Below are 17,173 nucleotides of genomic sequence, written 5' to 3'. Positions count from 1 at the left end.
TTATATTGTTGAGGACAAACAAAAAACCATTTATTTATTTTTTTTGTATCTCAGTCCGCCTAGCTTTGCGAATCGCGAAAAAAACACAATCAAACAATGCGCGAAATCTGTCGTTTATCCATCAAGCAGTAGTAATATTGCAATCTAGTTCCCCCTCACCCCTCGCGATTAAGCGTTGTTGTGGACCAAGGTCTCGAACCAGAACGGCGCTCTGCGTATAACATTTAGTCTGTTGCACGAGCAGGGCACGACCGCGATTGTGGTATATTGTAGCTGTCGGTATTATAGGCTGTGGTTGGAATCGCTCGGTTCGGATGGAACGCCGTGTCGACCCGGACGGTGGCGAAAGGGTACATTCATACCGTGACGTAATCGACAACAAGCACGATATACGTACATTACCGTTTGACGGCTATAAAATCATTCATTAGCGGTGCATGTGTCCTTCGATAAGGTCTCGCACGACTTTTTATTCGTATTAAAGATTAATAATAATAATAATAATAATAATATATATATATATATATAATAGCTGGGTATTATATTTTTTTACACGACCATCGATTGTTTGCGGCAATGGCCGTAATATTCCGTCGGAGTACCTACCATTTTATGCGTGTGCAAAAATTACTGATTTGGTTATGAGTTGGAATTAGGAAATTATTCATTATGAATCATAATATTATTAGTTTTACCCTTTGGCCATTAGCCATGTTGATCACCTTCGCTATGTACACATGATGCAAATATGTAACGTTTGTGTAGTTAAATTACAGGTGTATCGGTCAGGCATAAATTAAATGTGTATATGCGGTGTTATACGCAGAGGCGTATCTATAGCTCGGCCAAGGGAATGGCGAATTTAAATACATTAATCACATCATAATCCCACGTCCAACTGACGCTGACACGGAATATTTCGTATTTTCCCGACAATAATAATAATAATAATAATAATTTTAGATTGTTAACGAAGCTGGTTGCAAAGTAACAACGGGTAATGAGTGGATTTTTAAATTGTACGCAAGTGATTCAAATTTTTTGAGTAGGAGTTTTATTATTTGAAAGTTGTATGCACTACTACTACACCTATCGTAAATAATTGGGTTAACTTTTTCCTTTAGAAAATTAACTTGTCTGTAGAAATTTATGATGTGCTAAAACTTGCAAAAAAAATATAACAACTATTATTATAATTTGTAAGTACCTACTGAACGTTAATTTTTAATTGAAAACTGATTTTGATTGTTATTTATTTATTCGAAAAAATAATATTTCTACATTCTTGTGAGGACGCCAATTGTTTATGAAAGAAATAACACTAGAAATATTGAATTAATTTTTAAAAACAATCCTCCATTTTAAAACAAAAGTTTTGTTTTTAACTATTGTTGCGTGCCAATATCAGATCCAAGTTCAGGATGTTATTTTAAACGAAAATTACAACTCTTAAGAACAATAATGTGTTTATTGTGTATAAATAAAGTTCATGTAACTGATACAAAAATTGGCTGAGTGTCGTGAAGATGCTCAGGTCCTGTGGCTCTGGTACAGCATCTGCCCTTGCTGATCTCTGGGCTCCTTTATATATGAAGAAGCCTCTTTGTCATTGTAGTCTATAGCCTTTCATTTTGTATTTATTCTTGGAATCGTTTTTACAGTTGTTTAATCGATAACAAAAATCTCCAGGATGTAATCTGTTCCCAATTGTCAATTCGTGGAAATGCAATAATGTATTTATTATCGACCTCGGCACACGACTGCTATTGCGATGTTTATTATGATGTTTTTAAAACAAGATTCATAAAAATATGAATCTACTATCTCGTATATATTACAGCCATATAATATATTATATTATTACATTAGGCCATATATATATATAGCCATATTACTATTGCTAATACTTATAACAATATTACATATTATATTATAATATATACTTATACCTATTTAACAATATATCTCGTAGCCCATAACACTATTTTTTAAAGTATCGACAATAAATTTATATCATAATATTATTATTATTGTTGTCTATAACCAATGGTTTTTACTTAAAAACGGATCTTGGATACTTACGATCGTCAATCGATACTTTCGAGTGTCGAGACCCACGAGTTATTGGGTTGGGCAACACTCTAATGTAAAACATTTGGCACCTATAGAGATAGTTATTAGTTTATGACTCATGAATCGTATTTACATATATAGTATATACGCAGTATAATGACTCATATCGCCTATTCAAATCTGCGCTTCGACCATTTTTTTCTCTAATAATGTGATGATTTATGCAAATTTGCGTGAACAACCGTACTATATTATTATACATGCTCATTCCTCGTTAATCGTCATTTACACACTAGAATTGTTATTATTATTGTCGTTATTGTTGTTATTATTGTTATTATCATACTACGTCTCGTGTGATGTACGCCAATACCTACGTCAAATAAACGAGACGCACCGCAGTTAACTTATACATCGCATCGTTTTTGTCGTTGTTTCGCTGCAATAGGAGATCGAACAGGACCGCCACCGGTTGCGCAGACAGTTGGCACAGTCAAAGGCCGAGTGCGAGCAACGGTGCCATGAGCTGCAGGCCGATCTCAGAGACCTGCAGGCGGTGCTCGACAGCCGGGAACGTCAGCTGCGCGAGGCGGACAAACAGAAACGAGCCGTGGTCCGAGAGCTTACGGACCAGAATGGCAGGTTGCAGTCGCACATCAGAGAGGTTCGTATTTATTAATAAGTTTAGAATATAATATAGAGTATTATGTCGATTACGAATAATAATTTTTCGAATTTTCATTTTTTTGGCAACTATTTTTGCCGTCATTTAATTGCTATCGTCCATAATATGTGGAAAATACAGTGGTTTACTCTACGTGTATATCTGATATTATGTTTACATAGATAATTGCAGAAAATGATAAAAAAAACTTTTGTTTTTTTTTTTACGTCTCAAAAATTTCCTGAATAAAAAATACTCAAGTTATGTCGTTTAAACTTTTCGAGTGTGTTTATATCCCTAATAAACAAAATTCCACTCCTCATCACTTCCACTCCTTAATTAATTAACACACGTATCACATATCTTCTAATCATCCATACCATACTTAATAATAAATTCTAAATTGTATTAATAAACTTGTAATAACATGTAATATGTTGACACATTTTAAATATAATAAATAAATAAAAAAAAAAAAAATATATGTGCCAAATAAACTCGGTCTGGGTTAATCTGACGCATGCCTCGCGTCGAATGATTGAGTATATTATACTGATTTTATGATATTATATAAATGTTTGTGCGCTGCAGCTTTCCCAGGCAGAAGCGGAACTCCGGCACAAGTGTCGTCTTCTGGAAGACGCACAGCAGCTACAACATGGCAGCGGCAAATGGACAGGGATCGGAGGAGTTGGATCGCCCACATCCATGACCAACGGCGGTTCCACCACTGATTACGGGTCGCTGACGCCAGACGACTACCGCAGCCTGGACGTGTTGCGTGATGAGGTAAATGCATCGGATACTATTTTGTTCATTTCGCTCTGATCAATACTATATTAATGCGAAATAGTCATATTAAATTTTACAATATCGACAGTCTACTTGGGTCGCAGTCGGTTGTTGGTGATTAATCGAAAAATCAGAATTTGGCCGTTACGCCAACGATCGACTTTGTCACTGTTTATAATAGATATACTTAAAATATTTTAATTATTATTATTCATAGTTCATACAATAACAAAATCAATGTTTTTAAAATTATACGTTTAGCGTGATGATTGTATTTATTTACTTATATTAGTTGCTTGATATTTAATATTAGGTTAACCTAATCGAATTTTTAACCGAACAAAGTCTACTCAACTTAGTAAATATAAGCTGCACAATGGTATTATATTTGAGTTTTGTTTGTATTTTTATAAACATTATAATCCTGATTCTTGAAAATATAGATAACATTCAATAAATTATTTTTGATATTAAATATTCTATCCAAATTGATTATTTCGACTGACGGCTATTATATATAATATATATTATGTAGTATATAAGTACTTAAAATTGTATGCCTTAAAATAATATTAAGCTAAGGTAAAAAAAAAACGCCGTATTGTTCATTAAAGGAATTTAAAGACTAAAAATTGAATTTGCTTGTTAAAATTTAAGTCAACATTTGAAAATATTTCATAAAAAGCTTAGCGTTCATCATGTAGTTGACTTTTTAGTTTTTAGTGAAAATGAAGCATTAATTACACGATTTCTAAAACAGTGAATTAATTTACAGTTCAATTATTGTAGGTACTTGTAATATATACAAAAATAGCTCGTGTTCGATTAAAAAAGAAACGGTGGAAAACAAATGTTTTAAGTTTTGAAAAGTTTTACAAATTCTCTCATAAGTATTTTATTTTATCACAATAAATAACTTCTCACAATCGTAATAGTTAATACATTAAAAATCTCGAAACAATAACCCTAAAATAATTAAGAACAACGTCAACTCTTTCGATTTTAGCAATACTAAATCTTTCAGAAAAGATTCTTATTAGTTATATCCTTATTAAACTTATAACTCATACTATATATACGCATAATTTTACGTATAAGACGTATATAAATATACAAACTTTAAAAATTAATTATTTTTTAAAAGTATTTCTTATTGGACAGTGTCGACTGAGTAAATTTGATGCACAGTATAAAGCAAACGGGTGGTGACGATATTTTTCTAGATCGATATGAAAGCGGCAGAGAAACAACGACTACAGAAGAGGATGGCTGAGTTGCGAGCCGACCGCGATCGGTTGGCCGAACTACTCGAACTCAAAGATCGCCAGCTAGCCGAGTGCCGAGCTGAGGCGAACCATTACGAGCACAGGGTAAGTTTGACGCTTAATTTTTGTTCTTATTTCTTTCAATGATATATACTCGCGCCTATAAGACTATACTTAATTCTTATATGGGTTTAAGAACAAATAAATATAACACGAAAGCAAAATACTTTCAAATGTTTTGTTACTCCATTGAAATATTAAAGATTTGTTTAAAAATATTTGTTTCACATAAAATCATCGTTAATAATGCATACATAATTATGTAGATACCTATATTAGCTATTAGATTTCTAAATACATTGATTGTACCAATTATGTGTGTTTTTCGCTAATATGAAAATAGAGATAAAATGCTTTGATCTTCAAATCCAAGGATGTTTTATGGTAGAAAATCAGATTTATGAGAAGTAAAATTAAGTATTTTCAGTACTTTAAAAAATAATTTGGAAAACTAGAATTTGAACGGAAAATCTGTTATTGATTAATTCAATTTTTATTTTCGTTATAATTGAAAAATGAACAACCGTAAAGGTTTGAAATATTCACTAGATTAACATTCATCAGAAACAATGTAACTTTAAAAATATTTTGACTCTTTTAGTGCTATCTAAAAAGATATTTTAAATTTTTGATTTTTATGTGATCATTTTTTCTGTAAAAATAAAATTCTAGAAAAATAAACACATTGTTACCTATACCTTGTAAAATATACTAATGGTAATCAATACATATTAAAAATATATAGTTATCCTTTTATTTTATAGCTATTTAAAGATCAAATTTGTAAAAAATTTATTAAAATCACAAACATTTGCAAAGTTCATTACATAGGGAAAATTTTAGAATTTTTTTTCAATTTTAGTATACAACGTTAAAATGATGTCAACGCGATATTTAATTTTTCTCTCTGACCCCTCAAGCGTGACATAGTGAATTTACATTTCGCAGAATTATTAACTAGTATTGTTATAGATTTAAAATTATAATATGAATTTATCTATTATTAAAATATTGAAGTTAAGATCACATTATCTGTGTTCGTATATGTTAACTTTTTACGACATTTAAAGCCTTTATACAAGTTATGCGGTGGTATACAAAGTATTAAAATTAGAAGTTCTCATATATTGTAGAGCCGTAAAGACTAATTACCTTTACCTAAGTTTAATAAAAGTCTGTTCACTCATTTTAATCTAATATTTAAGCAAAGAACAACGATGTCGATTCTGCTAAACGTATATTTGCAACTACTATATTATTGCGCGTGGGTTAGAACTTAGAAATAACAAATAGTTGTTGCGTGCCAATATCAGATACAAGTCCAAGGTGTTATTTTAAATGAAAATTACAACTTTTATGAACAATAATGTGTTTATTACGTATTAATAAAGTTCATGTAACTGATACAAAAAGTGGCTGAGTGTCGTGGAGGTGCTCAGGTCTCTGTGGCTCTGGTACATCTGCCCTTGCTGATCTCTGGGCTCCTTTATATATGAAGAAGCCTCTTGTCATTGTAGTCTATAGCCTTTCATTTTGTATTTATTCTTGGAATCGTTTTCACAGTTGTTTAATCGATAACAAAAATCTCCAGGATGTAATCTGTTCCCAATTGTCAATTCGTGGAAATGTAATAATGTATTTATTATCGACCTTGGCACACGACTGCTATTGCGATGTTTATTATGATGTTTTTAAAACAAGATTCATAAAAATATGAATCTAATATCTCATATATATTATAGCCATATAATAGGTATATTATATTATTATATTAGGCCACATATATATATAGCCATATTACTATTGCTAATACTTATAGCAATATTACATATTATATTATATATACTTATATTTAATAATATATCTCATAGCCCATAACATAGTGCGCAGACATCATCCCCTCGATAAAATAAAAATTTAATTTATTGACATAAATTTAAAAACCAATAAAAAACATTTTTTTCGATTTAGGAAAATAATGACAAAGTTAGATCGGGTAGAGTATGTCATCTCGTGCCATACGCAATCAAAAATACAGACGGTTTTCAAAATATGAACTAATTTTGAATTGCAATTAAAGTTCTACTAACATGTCTAATGGCTAGACTGGCTAGAGTGAACTACAGTCAATGCTGAACTTAAAATGCTCAGGGCTCCAAGGTAGCTGTTAAAGAAGAGGGGCCTTTAAAAAATATATTAATAAAAACTGCTTTTAATTTTTATTTATTTAACATACTTAGGTAATAAGAAACGATTACCTATACATAAATCATTATCAAAATTAAAAAATAAATATTCCATATATACTGTGTATGTATAAAAGATATACATACAAAAGAGCAAATTTATGAAAAAAATAAAATAAAATATCAACAAGTCTTAACGATACTGTAGGTTCTAATTAATATAATTTTTAAATCTATAAAAATATAGTTTAACATAATCTTATTTTCCAAGTTACCTACCAAACATATAATACCTACTTGATAATACAATTCTTATAAGCCTGTTTCTATCTAAGCTTTAAAAAATAAATAAATAAATAACACTCTTATACACGAAATATTTCTCAATATTGATCTATTTTGTGCGTTTTTTTTCTTTTTTTTTAATCTTGGCCGGTGGCTTAGGCCCCGGGAACTTAAGGACCTTTAGGCAGCTGCCTAGTTTGCCTAGGTGAAAATTAAGCACTGACTGCAGTTGTGATAAGAAAATTCGTATTCCATCGACGTTTAATTTAGTTCGCAATTTGTTTATAGTTCCCTCCCCCCTATATATAATATCGTAGGTACCATATATTGTTGTATGTATACATAATATTTATGTGCTTGCGTGTATAATAAGTACCTCCTGTAAAACATAAAATATCTATTTTTATCTAATGCATCGTGTGCGTTTTCCTTTACAGTCAGCCATGTTGGCCAAGCAGTTAGACGACGCGCTCTCGGGGGACTGGAGAGGACGAGGCGGAAAGTGCGCTTCGTGCAGCGGTCAAGCCGGAGGTGCGGCGGTGTACCGGACGAACGGCGCCGGTGGGACCGAATCGCAACCGATGTCGCTGTTGGCCGAGTTGGAACAAGCCGAGGCGGCCATAACGCAGACAGCTGCTCGTCCACAGCCGCCGCCCATGGTCGACGTGGACCTAACGGCGGAGCACCCCCCCAACGATTTCGGGGCCGACGCCGAACGGTTGGTGGTCCGGCTGTGCGACGCTCTCGAGCGCCGGGCCGGCCACACGGACGTAGTGTCGACGGAGTTGTCGGCCGGCACTAAGTACCGGCTGCTGAAGCTGATGGGCTGTAGCGGCGGCGGTGAAGACGGAAGCGCGGAGGCCAGTGTCAAGTCCTCGGGATCCGTCGACCTTGCGGAGCTGGTTCGCAACCGGGACGGTCGGGTGGCCGAGCTCACGTGCGAGGTATGTTCACGCAAAGGTTTTCACTAACGGCGTTTTCACTGTGAATCGGTTTAGGAAAGAAAAGGTCAAAAAAAAAAGTTATTGCCCAGGTTTCGAGACCACGACTGTTAAGGCGACTTCCCCAAGTACTATTGCACTTTCTTCAATCTCCGAAAACGATAATCTAACAGCAGTGGACGATAATTTATGTGCAACTCGAATCGTATATTGTGTTATATTCATAATGCGATTTAGCCAGCTCGTGCAGCCGTGACCTGGTTTTCGATTCATGTGGTCATTGAGCTACGACACTTGGTCACTTGGTTAACACGAGTTAAATATAATATTATTGGAGGGGGATATTAGACTATCAAATGAACAATAATAATAAAAGATTTCGGCGATTGTAAACTGCGTCTAAAATATAGATAAACCCAAAATCACACGTGTAGACTGTGTCCGAGTTTTTATCGAGTGTAAAAAGGTGACTTGTAAACTGCGCCTGGATAAAGTTTTAAAAATCAATAACTATATTTTTACGAGATTACTTTAATGTATGCTTAATTCATTACAACCATATAATATGAATCATTAAAATAAAAATAAAATTAAGAATCAAAAAAAAAATATATGATTTTGAAAAGTAAAATAATTACAAATATTACAAATAATAACATATTGCTGTTACATGATATTCATCAATTGAAGTTTGACCACAATTATATTTATTAATTAAATTTCGTAACTTTTGCTTGTTTTTTTTTTTTTTTTTTTGAGTTTAGAATGCAATAGTTATTCAATAACGTGTTGGTATTTTTAGACGAAAATGAAATTTCTGTGATATAATTGAAAAAAAAAAGCACAATTGTAGAGACTTAAATTAGTCAAAAGTTTTGTATATTTTATAAATGGGGCACAGCTTAAGTTGTCGGGCGCAGTTTACATTATACCTTTTTAACATAGGTAAAATTTAGAGCGCAGTTTACGTATGGCCAAAGGTTTATTTAACATGACATTATATGCTTTATAATAAATGCTATATTTACGAAAAATTATTGTTATAATAACAATGATTGGCTACCGAATAAAACGAAGTATTTCAGTAAAGTAGCCTCTATGCAATAATCATGAACGTTCAATGTCTATACGACGTATAATATGACCACATCATACTTTTCGCCGTTACCGTCAGTCTGTTCCCCTCGGATAGACATAATATTATAAACATTTATACGCGCATATTACTGTCGTTTTCCTATATTCCATTGATTAACGGAAAATTCTTGTTTTTGTACAAAAAGTTGTCCGTGAGAGACGCGGAACTGCAGGCGGCCCGCGAGGAACGTGATCTGGCGGTGCGGGATAAAATGGACGCGATGCGGATTAAGTGCGTCCGGTGCGGTGATACAGGCAGTGGAGAGCCCGCAGACACCACTTCCGGATCCGGTACCGACGAGAAGGACGCGTCTTTGATCCCGGAACTGTTGAGGAAAGCGTGGGAACAACGGGACGGGGCGGTGAGGCGGAAAAACGCAGTGCAGGTGCAGCTGGCCCGGACCCGTGTTGACGTACTGCAGGCCAACGGTCAACTGATGGAGGCCATCGGGCAGAAGGTGGAACTCAGTCAACAACTAGAACAGTGGCAGGTCCGTATTTCAGCAAATATTATAAAATTTACAGACCCGGAATTGCTCTGACTTTTTAACGACGACTTCAGTTCATCTTGGCACCCGACAATTGTTGAGACTTAAAAAATGCAGTGGTCTGAAAACTATATCATAATACATGAATAAAAATACAGTTTTTGGACTACCACTGTTTTATTTTTTAAATCTTAACGGATGCCGGAGTGCAAAAATATGAACTGAATGGATTATATTTATTATTTCGTTCGAATCGCAATGAAATCGTATAATTTTTAAAATTATTAGTTTATGAATAAAAATGTACGAAAAAAAATTAACGCTTCACATTATAATATATCTATTATTGTTTATTTCTCTGCGTTTTTAGATTTTTAAATTTTTATTACCAGCTATCACCCGTATGTTTCATTTTATAATCGAAAGCATTATACTTTTATTTAAACATAATTTTTTCAAGTATAAATTATAAATGTTGGACATTAGATTGTTTACTTTATTATATTAATAATTAATGAAAAAAATTTAGATGATCTGTGGTCCGTCGACGGAACACAATTTTTGTAGAGTAACTGGTATACTTTTTGCAATTTTATTGTTGCGTGCGCACTTCCGGCAACCAAGTTTAGTTGTTTTAAATGAACAGATACAACAGTTTAAACTTTATAAACATGTATATTTTTAGTAAAACTAAAGTACATGTAGAATTAGTGCTATAGCGGCTGAGTGATTGAAGGTGCTTGAGTCTTAATGGCTATGGTACATCTGCTATTGCTGATCTCTGGGCTCCCTTATAAATAATGAAGAAGCTTCTGGTTATTGTAGTCCATAGCCTTGCATTTCGTATATATTCTTGGAGTTTTTTTGATACTTGTTTTTGGTAAAAACAATCTCCAGGATGCAATTCGATCCTAATTGCCAACACGTACAAAAACCTTAATAATGTATTTCACTCGACCTCGGCACGCGCAATGTACTATTGTCTATTGCGATGTTTATTACGATGTTGTCGAGAAGTAGATAATTACACTCGAAAATGCATTCTAATCCTAATGCAACGAGATTCATAATAATATGTATCTACTATCTCGTGCCATGATCATTAATAAAATGTCTAACTCCCCGACACGTGTCATGGTCATGCTAATACTTATATATTAGCAATATTATATATAATATCATATATACTTATATTTAACAATATATCTCGTAGCCCATAACACAATTAATAAAAATTAATAGCCATTTGTACGGTCTTCGATATATTTACATGAAGTGTTTAGAAAATGGAAATAAGAATATCTCGTTTTTGGCTAGGAATTCAAAACATATGTTATCATTAAAAAAAAACCTAAAACACCGCACAATAATAAAAAGAGGTAAAAACAGATGGAATGTTTTTTTTCGTTAACATTAACATTCCCGGTGTTAATACGCGGTTAATATTTATACATGACATGTACATGGTATTATTATATACTTCAAACTTTTACTCGTATAAATAAATATACATATATAATATATGATTACTTCAAAACAGCATTAATCGACTGAGAAAATCAGTATGGCCAGTCGAACAATATTACTTCGGTTTTATGGTGTAATTTTATAGAAAAATGTGACGCAGAGACGTCTATAAATTAATCGCTGTTTGCACACGGTTTCAGATGGACATGCAATCTCTACTCGACGAGCAAATGCGCAGGAAATTGCTGGCTCCGCCGATGCAATCTTCGGCCACCGGTGCGCCCGAATTCGGTGGCGGAAACCAGCAAAAGTGTTCCGGTACCGGAGGGTTCCCGTCGATGTCGGCTTCGAGCTTGGGAAGTCTCGGGTCGTCGGGACTGATGAACTCGTTGTTGATGATCGCCGGCGGTGGAGGGAACGCAAACAGATGACACGGCAAACAACAACGTTTATACTATAATAAATAACGGTCGTGGTCCGTTTACCTTTGGACAGTAATATAATATTATAATAATGTAATATGTGTATAAAAATAGTGGATCGAGTTTGCGCATTAGTCATATCGCATCCAATCGACGTTTCGTACGGACGGACGACGGTTTAGGATTAATGTATTTTTTTTCTTTAATTTTCGATCCGGCGTTTAATTTACTGTCGTCTTACTTATAACACATTATAGCATGTATCATACCTATCAGTGAGATTTACGATCTCTCGTCCATCGTCGACCCAAATTCGCCCCGTGAATACTTGTTATACATCAATAATCAATAACAATCGCACTGGCAGTTTTTACTTCCAACGTCTGCGTCAAATTCACACAAATTTCTAACTATGAGATATTATAGGTACATATGATGTCTTCGGAATCGTTAACGTATTATGAGAGTCATATTCTAAAATTATTTTGGTCTCTGATCGTGTCAATCGTGTCATAGACCATTTTCCGGAAAGTTTATTAATGATTTGTACATAGTATGTATGGCGGTTCGTCTCGATTTAATGGTTTTTATATTATATTATTTTAGACTGCAGTAAAATTCTGCAAAAACTAGTACAAAATATTTATAACAAAAGTTACCTCACGTGAGCACACTCACCGATATGATACGTCATTATAATATATTACTATATTAGGTATAAAATGGAAAAGTCATAGGATTTGTCCGAATTATTACTTACACAATAAGATACTAAAAACTCGTTGAGAATTTTCAGAGATGAATGTAAAACTCTTTCCGTATATTTCCTTCGTTTAAAAAAAAAAAAAAACCAAAATAACCAATAATTATTTTATTTTTTTTTTTTTGAAAACTAAAAATTTAATAATCTGTTGCGTGCTAATATCATATTCAAGTCTAGGGTGTTATTTTAAATGAAAATTACAACTTTTAAGAACAATAATGTGTTTATTACGTATAAATAAAGTTCGTGTAACTGATACAAAAAGTGGCCGAGTGTTGTGAAGGCACTCAGGTCTTTGTGGCTCTGGTACATCTGCCCTTGCTGATCTCTAGGCTCCCTTATATTATATGAAGAAGCCTCTTGTCATTGTAGTCCATAACCTTTCATTTCGTATTTATTCTTGGAATCGTTTTCACACTTGTTTTATCGATAACAACAATCTCCAGGATGTCATCTGTTTCCAATTGTAAATTCGTGGAAATTCAATAATATATTTATTATCGACCTCGGCACACGATTGCTATTTTGATATGTTTATTATGATGTTTTTAAAACAAGATTCATAGAAATATGAATCTACTATCTTGTATATATTATAGACATATAATATATTATATTATTACATTAGGCCACACATATATATATATTACTATTGCTAATACTTCTAGCAATATTACATATACTTATATTTATTAACATGTCTTGTAGCCCATAACACCTCCCCGCAAAAAAAAAGGTTTATGTCTGCAAGACAGAAATCTTTACAATTTTTATATGTATGCAGTTACACTTCATTTACATTAATTACTTAATAATAATAAATGTTAGTGACATAAAATTTAAATCAATTAATTATATAATAAAATATGTTAGTATAATTTTGATTTCCTTTATAAAATATAAAAATCCTTCACCTTAATAATTATTACATAAATAAATCTGTGAACAATTAACGTTATTATACATATATGTTACATTTAATAATTTTGTATTTTCCTAAATAACTGGATATTATATTCCCAATTTTTTTATTAACAACTCTTAAACCATTTTTTTTTTTTTACTATCTATTAATTATTCCTCAATATCATTAAATATCTGTCACCCTTACTAATTATTTATCAGTATTATTAATTATTATTTTATAGTTATTATTATTATTATTATCCTATCGTGGTGATGGTGGAGCAGTAAATGGTATTTCGTCAAAAAGTTCCGCACTATTATTTTCTCTCCTTATAGGTGTTCTATATTTAACCAATTTCCTAGGTATATCTGTAATCTGACGATCGCTAATGTACCGACATTTTATTAATATATACATAACTATTATTAATATAATGGATAATATAGCTAAACCTATTGTTGCATATAATAGATTCGAATGAATGAATTGATGTTTTTGAGTTTGTTCTCTTATTATTTCATTATCAATCATCTGTTGTACCTCATCGAGAGATTTAGATACACTATGTAAATCTGTTAATTGTATATCTGTTTCGTTATTCCATTTTTCGTTTATTGTATAATTATGTATGTGTTCAGGTATTTTGTCCAATAAATTTGTCATTTTAGTTACAGGTACAAAATCTTTGTATTTTGTATTTGAAACTTCTTCTATTGCATTTAATACTGCATCTCGCGTAAATATTCGACAACTCGTATCTATTATAGCTATTTCTCCTGAGGTTTTCACTTCTTGAGTAAATGGTTCCATTACATCGTCACATCCTACTGTCAAAACATCGTGTCCTACATGAATCCAAGTGTTTTTCTTGTAAAGTCTATGATATATATTTTCATGTAACGTAAATTTTTTAACCACACATTTATTCGGTGTTTTGTCTGCTCCTTTGAATAATTGTACCTCACACGGTTGATGACTATTAGCTTCCTGTATCGGCTGTGGTAGTTTACATATTTTGTATATAGTTAATTCTGTGCATTCACTTATCTGTTTATCTGAATAAGTAGTAAATTTCTTTCTATCTTTAGTTATTGCAATATATTCATATGTAAGTGAAGTAACATACCATCCAATTATTCCTCTTTCCATATGATACATAAGTTTAGGTATTAAATTAAATAGTGTAAATTCTATATCCATAATCAATGGTATTCTTGTGATAAACACCAATCTTTCGTTTTCATAATATACGCTCAATTTTGCTATTTTTGAAAATTCACTTATCTCTGATGGTTTTGTTCCTACAGGGATGTTTAAGTTACTTCTAAAATATTGTTTTGCTGTCTTAGCGTTTCTGCAATTTCTTGAGGTGTCATAAGACTTGGATGTATTATTCCTCCTCTTGTGACTGTAATTATTTGTTCTAATGTTGAAGTTTCATATGCATATTGATTAGTTAATATTGTATATAAATTATGTACTTCATCTGCCAATAATAAATCTAAAATATCGTCAGTTTTGTTTTGTATTTGTAATAATCGTTTATGTAATTGTTGTTCTTTATTTGATACATCTTTGTATAACTCCTCAGTACGATTTATTGTGTTAGCTATTTTCTTGACAACTGTTTTTACTACTGTTGTTTGTGTTTTCATTATGTGCAAAATATTAGTTCCTGTTTCCTCCGTTTTTTGAATTGCTTCCCTAGTTTTCTTAACACATTTATCATCACACACACCAAATAATGTATACATAACATTGTCTATAATATTTATTAATCCCCTTTTTTGTCTTTGATTACTAATATCTTGATCAGTATTTTGACCTTCTAATGACAAATACATTCTTTCCTTTTGATTAGTTACGTATTTCATCATATAAATCGGTTATTACTATTTGATATTTTCCACATAAATCTATATGACTCTTATCAGTACATATGTTTGTTATATTTTTCATTTTCTTTCCTAATATTTCATATTTTGTGTTGTATTCTTTTAGTGAGAAATAAGTAATGAGTTTATACTCTGCTCCTATTACTCTAACAGGACCTAAGTTTTCATAGTGTAAACCCTTGTCTTGCTCATACGGTATATATGTATAATAATCTGATGAATTTATTTCATTAGCATTGCTTAATCCAACCATCATCACCAATCTAAAATTAAAAAAGATTAATTTTCTAAAAATAAAATTATTTTCCCTATGGTAATTTTTCTATTAATATTTTATATGTAATTTTTTCCAAAAGTTTATCAAACAAGCATTTTGTTAGTATCACATCGGCACGAGGATCATGAGCATGGGTTATCTTATGATCTATATTACAAACCAGCACATGACTTTCAAATAAGTTTAACAATCGTTCATTTTTTTCATAACTGCCTAACGCAATTTCTGCGATAGTGCTCTTATTAATTTGTAATAATTGCAAAGAAATTTGTCGGTTATTATTACAATTATAAGCTCTTATATTTAAAATTGGTTGATGTATGTCTAGACGGTTTAAAAGGAACATATCCATGTCACCATTCCAGAAAACAAAGGCTGTTTTTTGTTCCCCCCGATTAATATAATTTAATATAGTTTTTCTGTTTAAATTATTGATAGCAGAACAACTATTTTCATTAATTTGTGACAAGTAAATATTCACTTTGGTGGATGGCCAACCAAAAAATTTCTTTACATTATTAACCGCCCAACCTTGCTCATACTTAGTAATAGGACGGACCTCATTGTTAGTTATCAACAAGGGCCATCCTTCTAATTTAACTATTTTGCTCTGATAATTGTCCGTAATTGCCCCGCAAATTAATACGTGATTGTTTTTTCTTAAAATTGTAAATTCAAAATCCAAAATAGTAAAATTTTATATGTTTTGTTTCTAACATTTTATTGGTGGTTTATTAAAATTATTTCGCTGTGAATAATTATTTGTTCGTGTCTGGTAATTCGATTTATTAAAATTATTTGGTTGAAAATTCTTGGAGTAATTATTCATATTATTATATTTTGCATTATTTGTACGTTGAAAATCATTATTATTCTGTCGTGAATAATTATAATTACCTCTATTATTAGAAAAATCGTTCTTGTACCTAGAATTTTCTCTCTCTGAATTATACTCTACCTCTTCTTCTTTTGCCAATTGCTTAGCTAGCTACCTATAAAGTTTTAGGATTTCGTGCTTTTACAATTGTTCTTATAGGACTTATTAATCCTTTTATAAAAATATTTAATGTTTGTTCTTTTAAAGTCTCGTGTATTACTCTTGCTTCCGCTTCTTCTTTGTTAAGCGTACATGCAGTACATAATTTGTAATATAGTTTTTCTACTTTATGACAATAGTCATTAACATCCTCATCATTACGTATTTTAATAGAATTTAACTGTATTTGTAAACTTGAAGCTGTTGTCGTATCTTCAAAAGCATCTGTTAAATAACTCTTAATATATATCAACTTAGTTACATTTTTATATTTTATCATTTCCAAGGCTCTACCCGATAACCTAATAGTTATGTATTTAACCAAGGTTGGTGCATTTTTCTCTTCAACCAAATTTACTGCCATATCACATGCATTTATGAATGGATATATATCATCTTCTCCTGTACATAAAGGTATTAGCTTAAATGCTTCTTCCAATCTTATGGTAACCATTTTCTTTACACGTGATTTCCTTTCGTATGTTAACTCAGTGTGTTCAAAAGTGTCCGTAACT

The 17,173-nt window shown here is 32.0% G+C and overlaps 1 protein-coding gene across 1 annotated transcript; it reads left to right on the top strand.

Annotated features, from left to right (window-relative positions):
• Nucleotides 1-2,521: 2,521 nt before the first annotated feature.
• LOC112595150 (bicaudal D-related protein homolog) lies at nucleotides 2,522-13,336 on the top strand (the record flags this gene model as incomplete). The annotated part of the gene is given in 6 exon segments (XM_025340247.1): nucleotides 2,522-2,737; nucleotides 3,329-3,526; nucleotides 4,753-4,899; nucleotides 7,763-8,269; nucleotides 9,550-9,894; nucleotides 11,559-13,336. Coding segments are annotated over 6 exon segments (1,644 nt in total), but the record flags the coding sequence as incomplete, so codon positions are not given.
• Nucleotides 13,337-17,173: the final 3,837 nt, after the last annotated feature.

This window comes from Melanaphis sacchari, unplaced genomic scaffold, assembly GCF_002803265.2.
Source record: "Melanaphis sacchari strain LSU unplaced genomic scaffold, SCAv2.0 Contig25_pilon_pilon, whole genome shotgun sequence".
In the NCBI taxonomy this organism is placed as follows: domain Eukaryota; kingdom Metazoa; phylum Arthropoda; class Insecta; order Hemiptera; family Aphididae; genus Melanaphis; species Melanaphis sacchari.
Note: the sequence above shows the minus strand (reverse complement) of the source record. Positions and strands in the feature narration are given on the sequence as shown.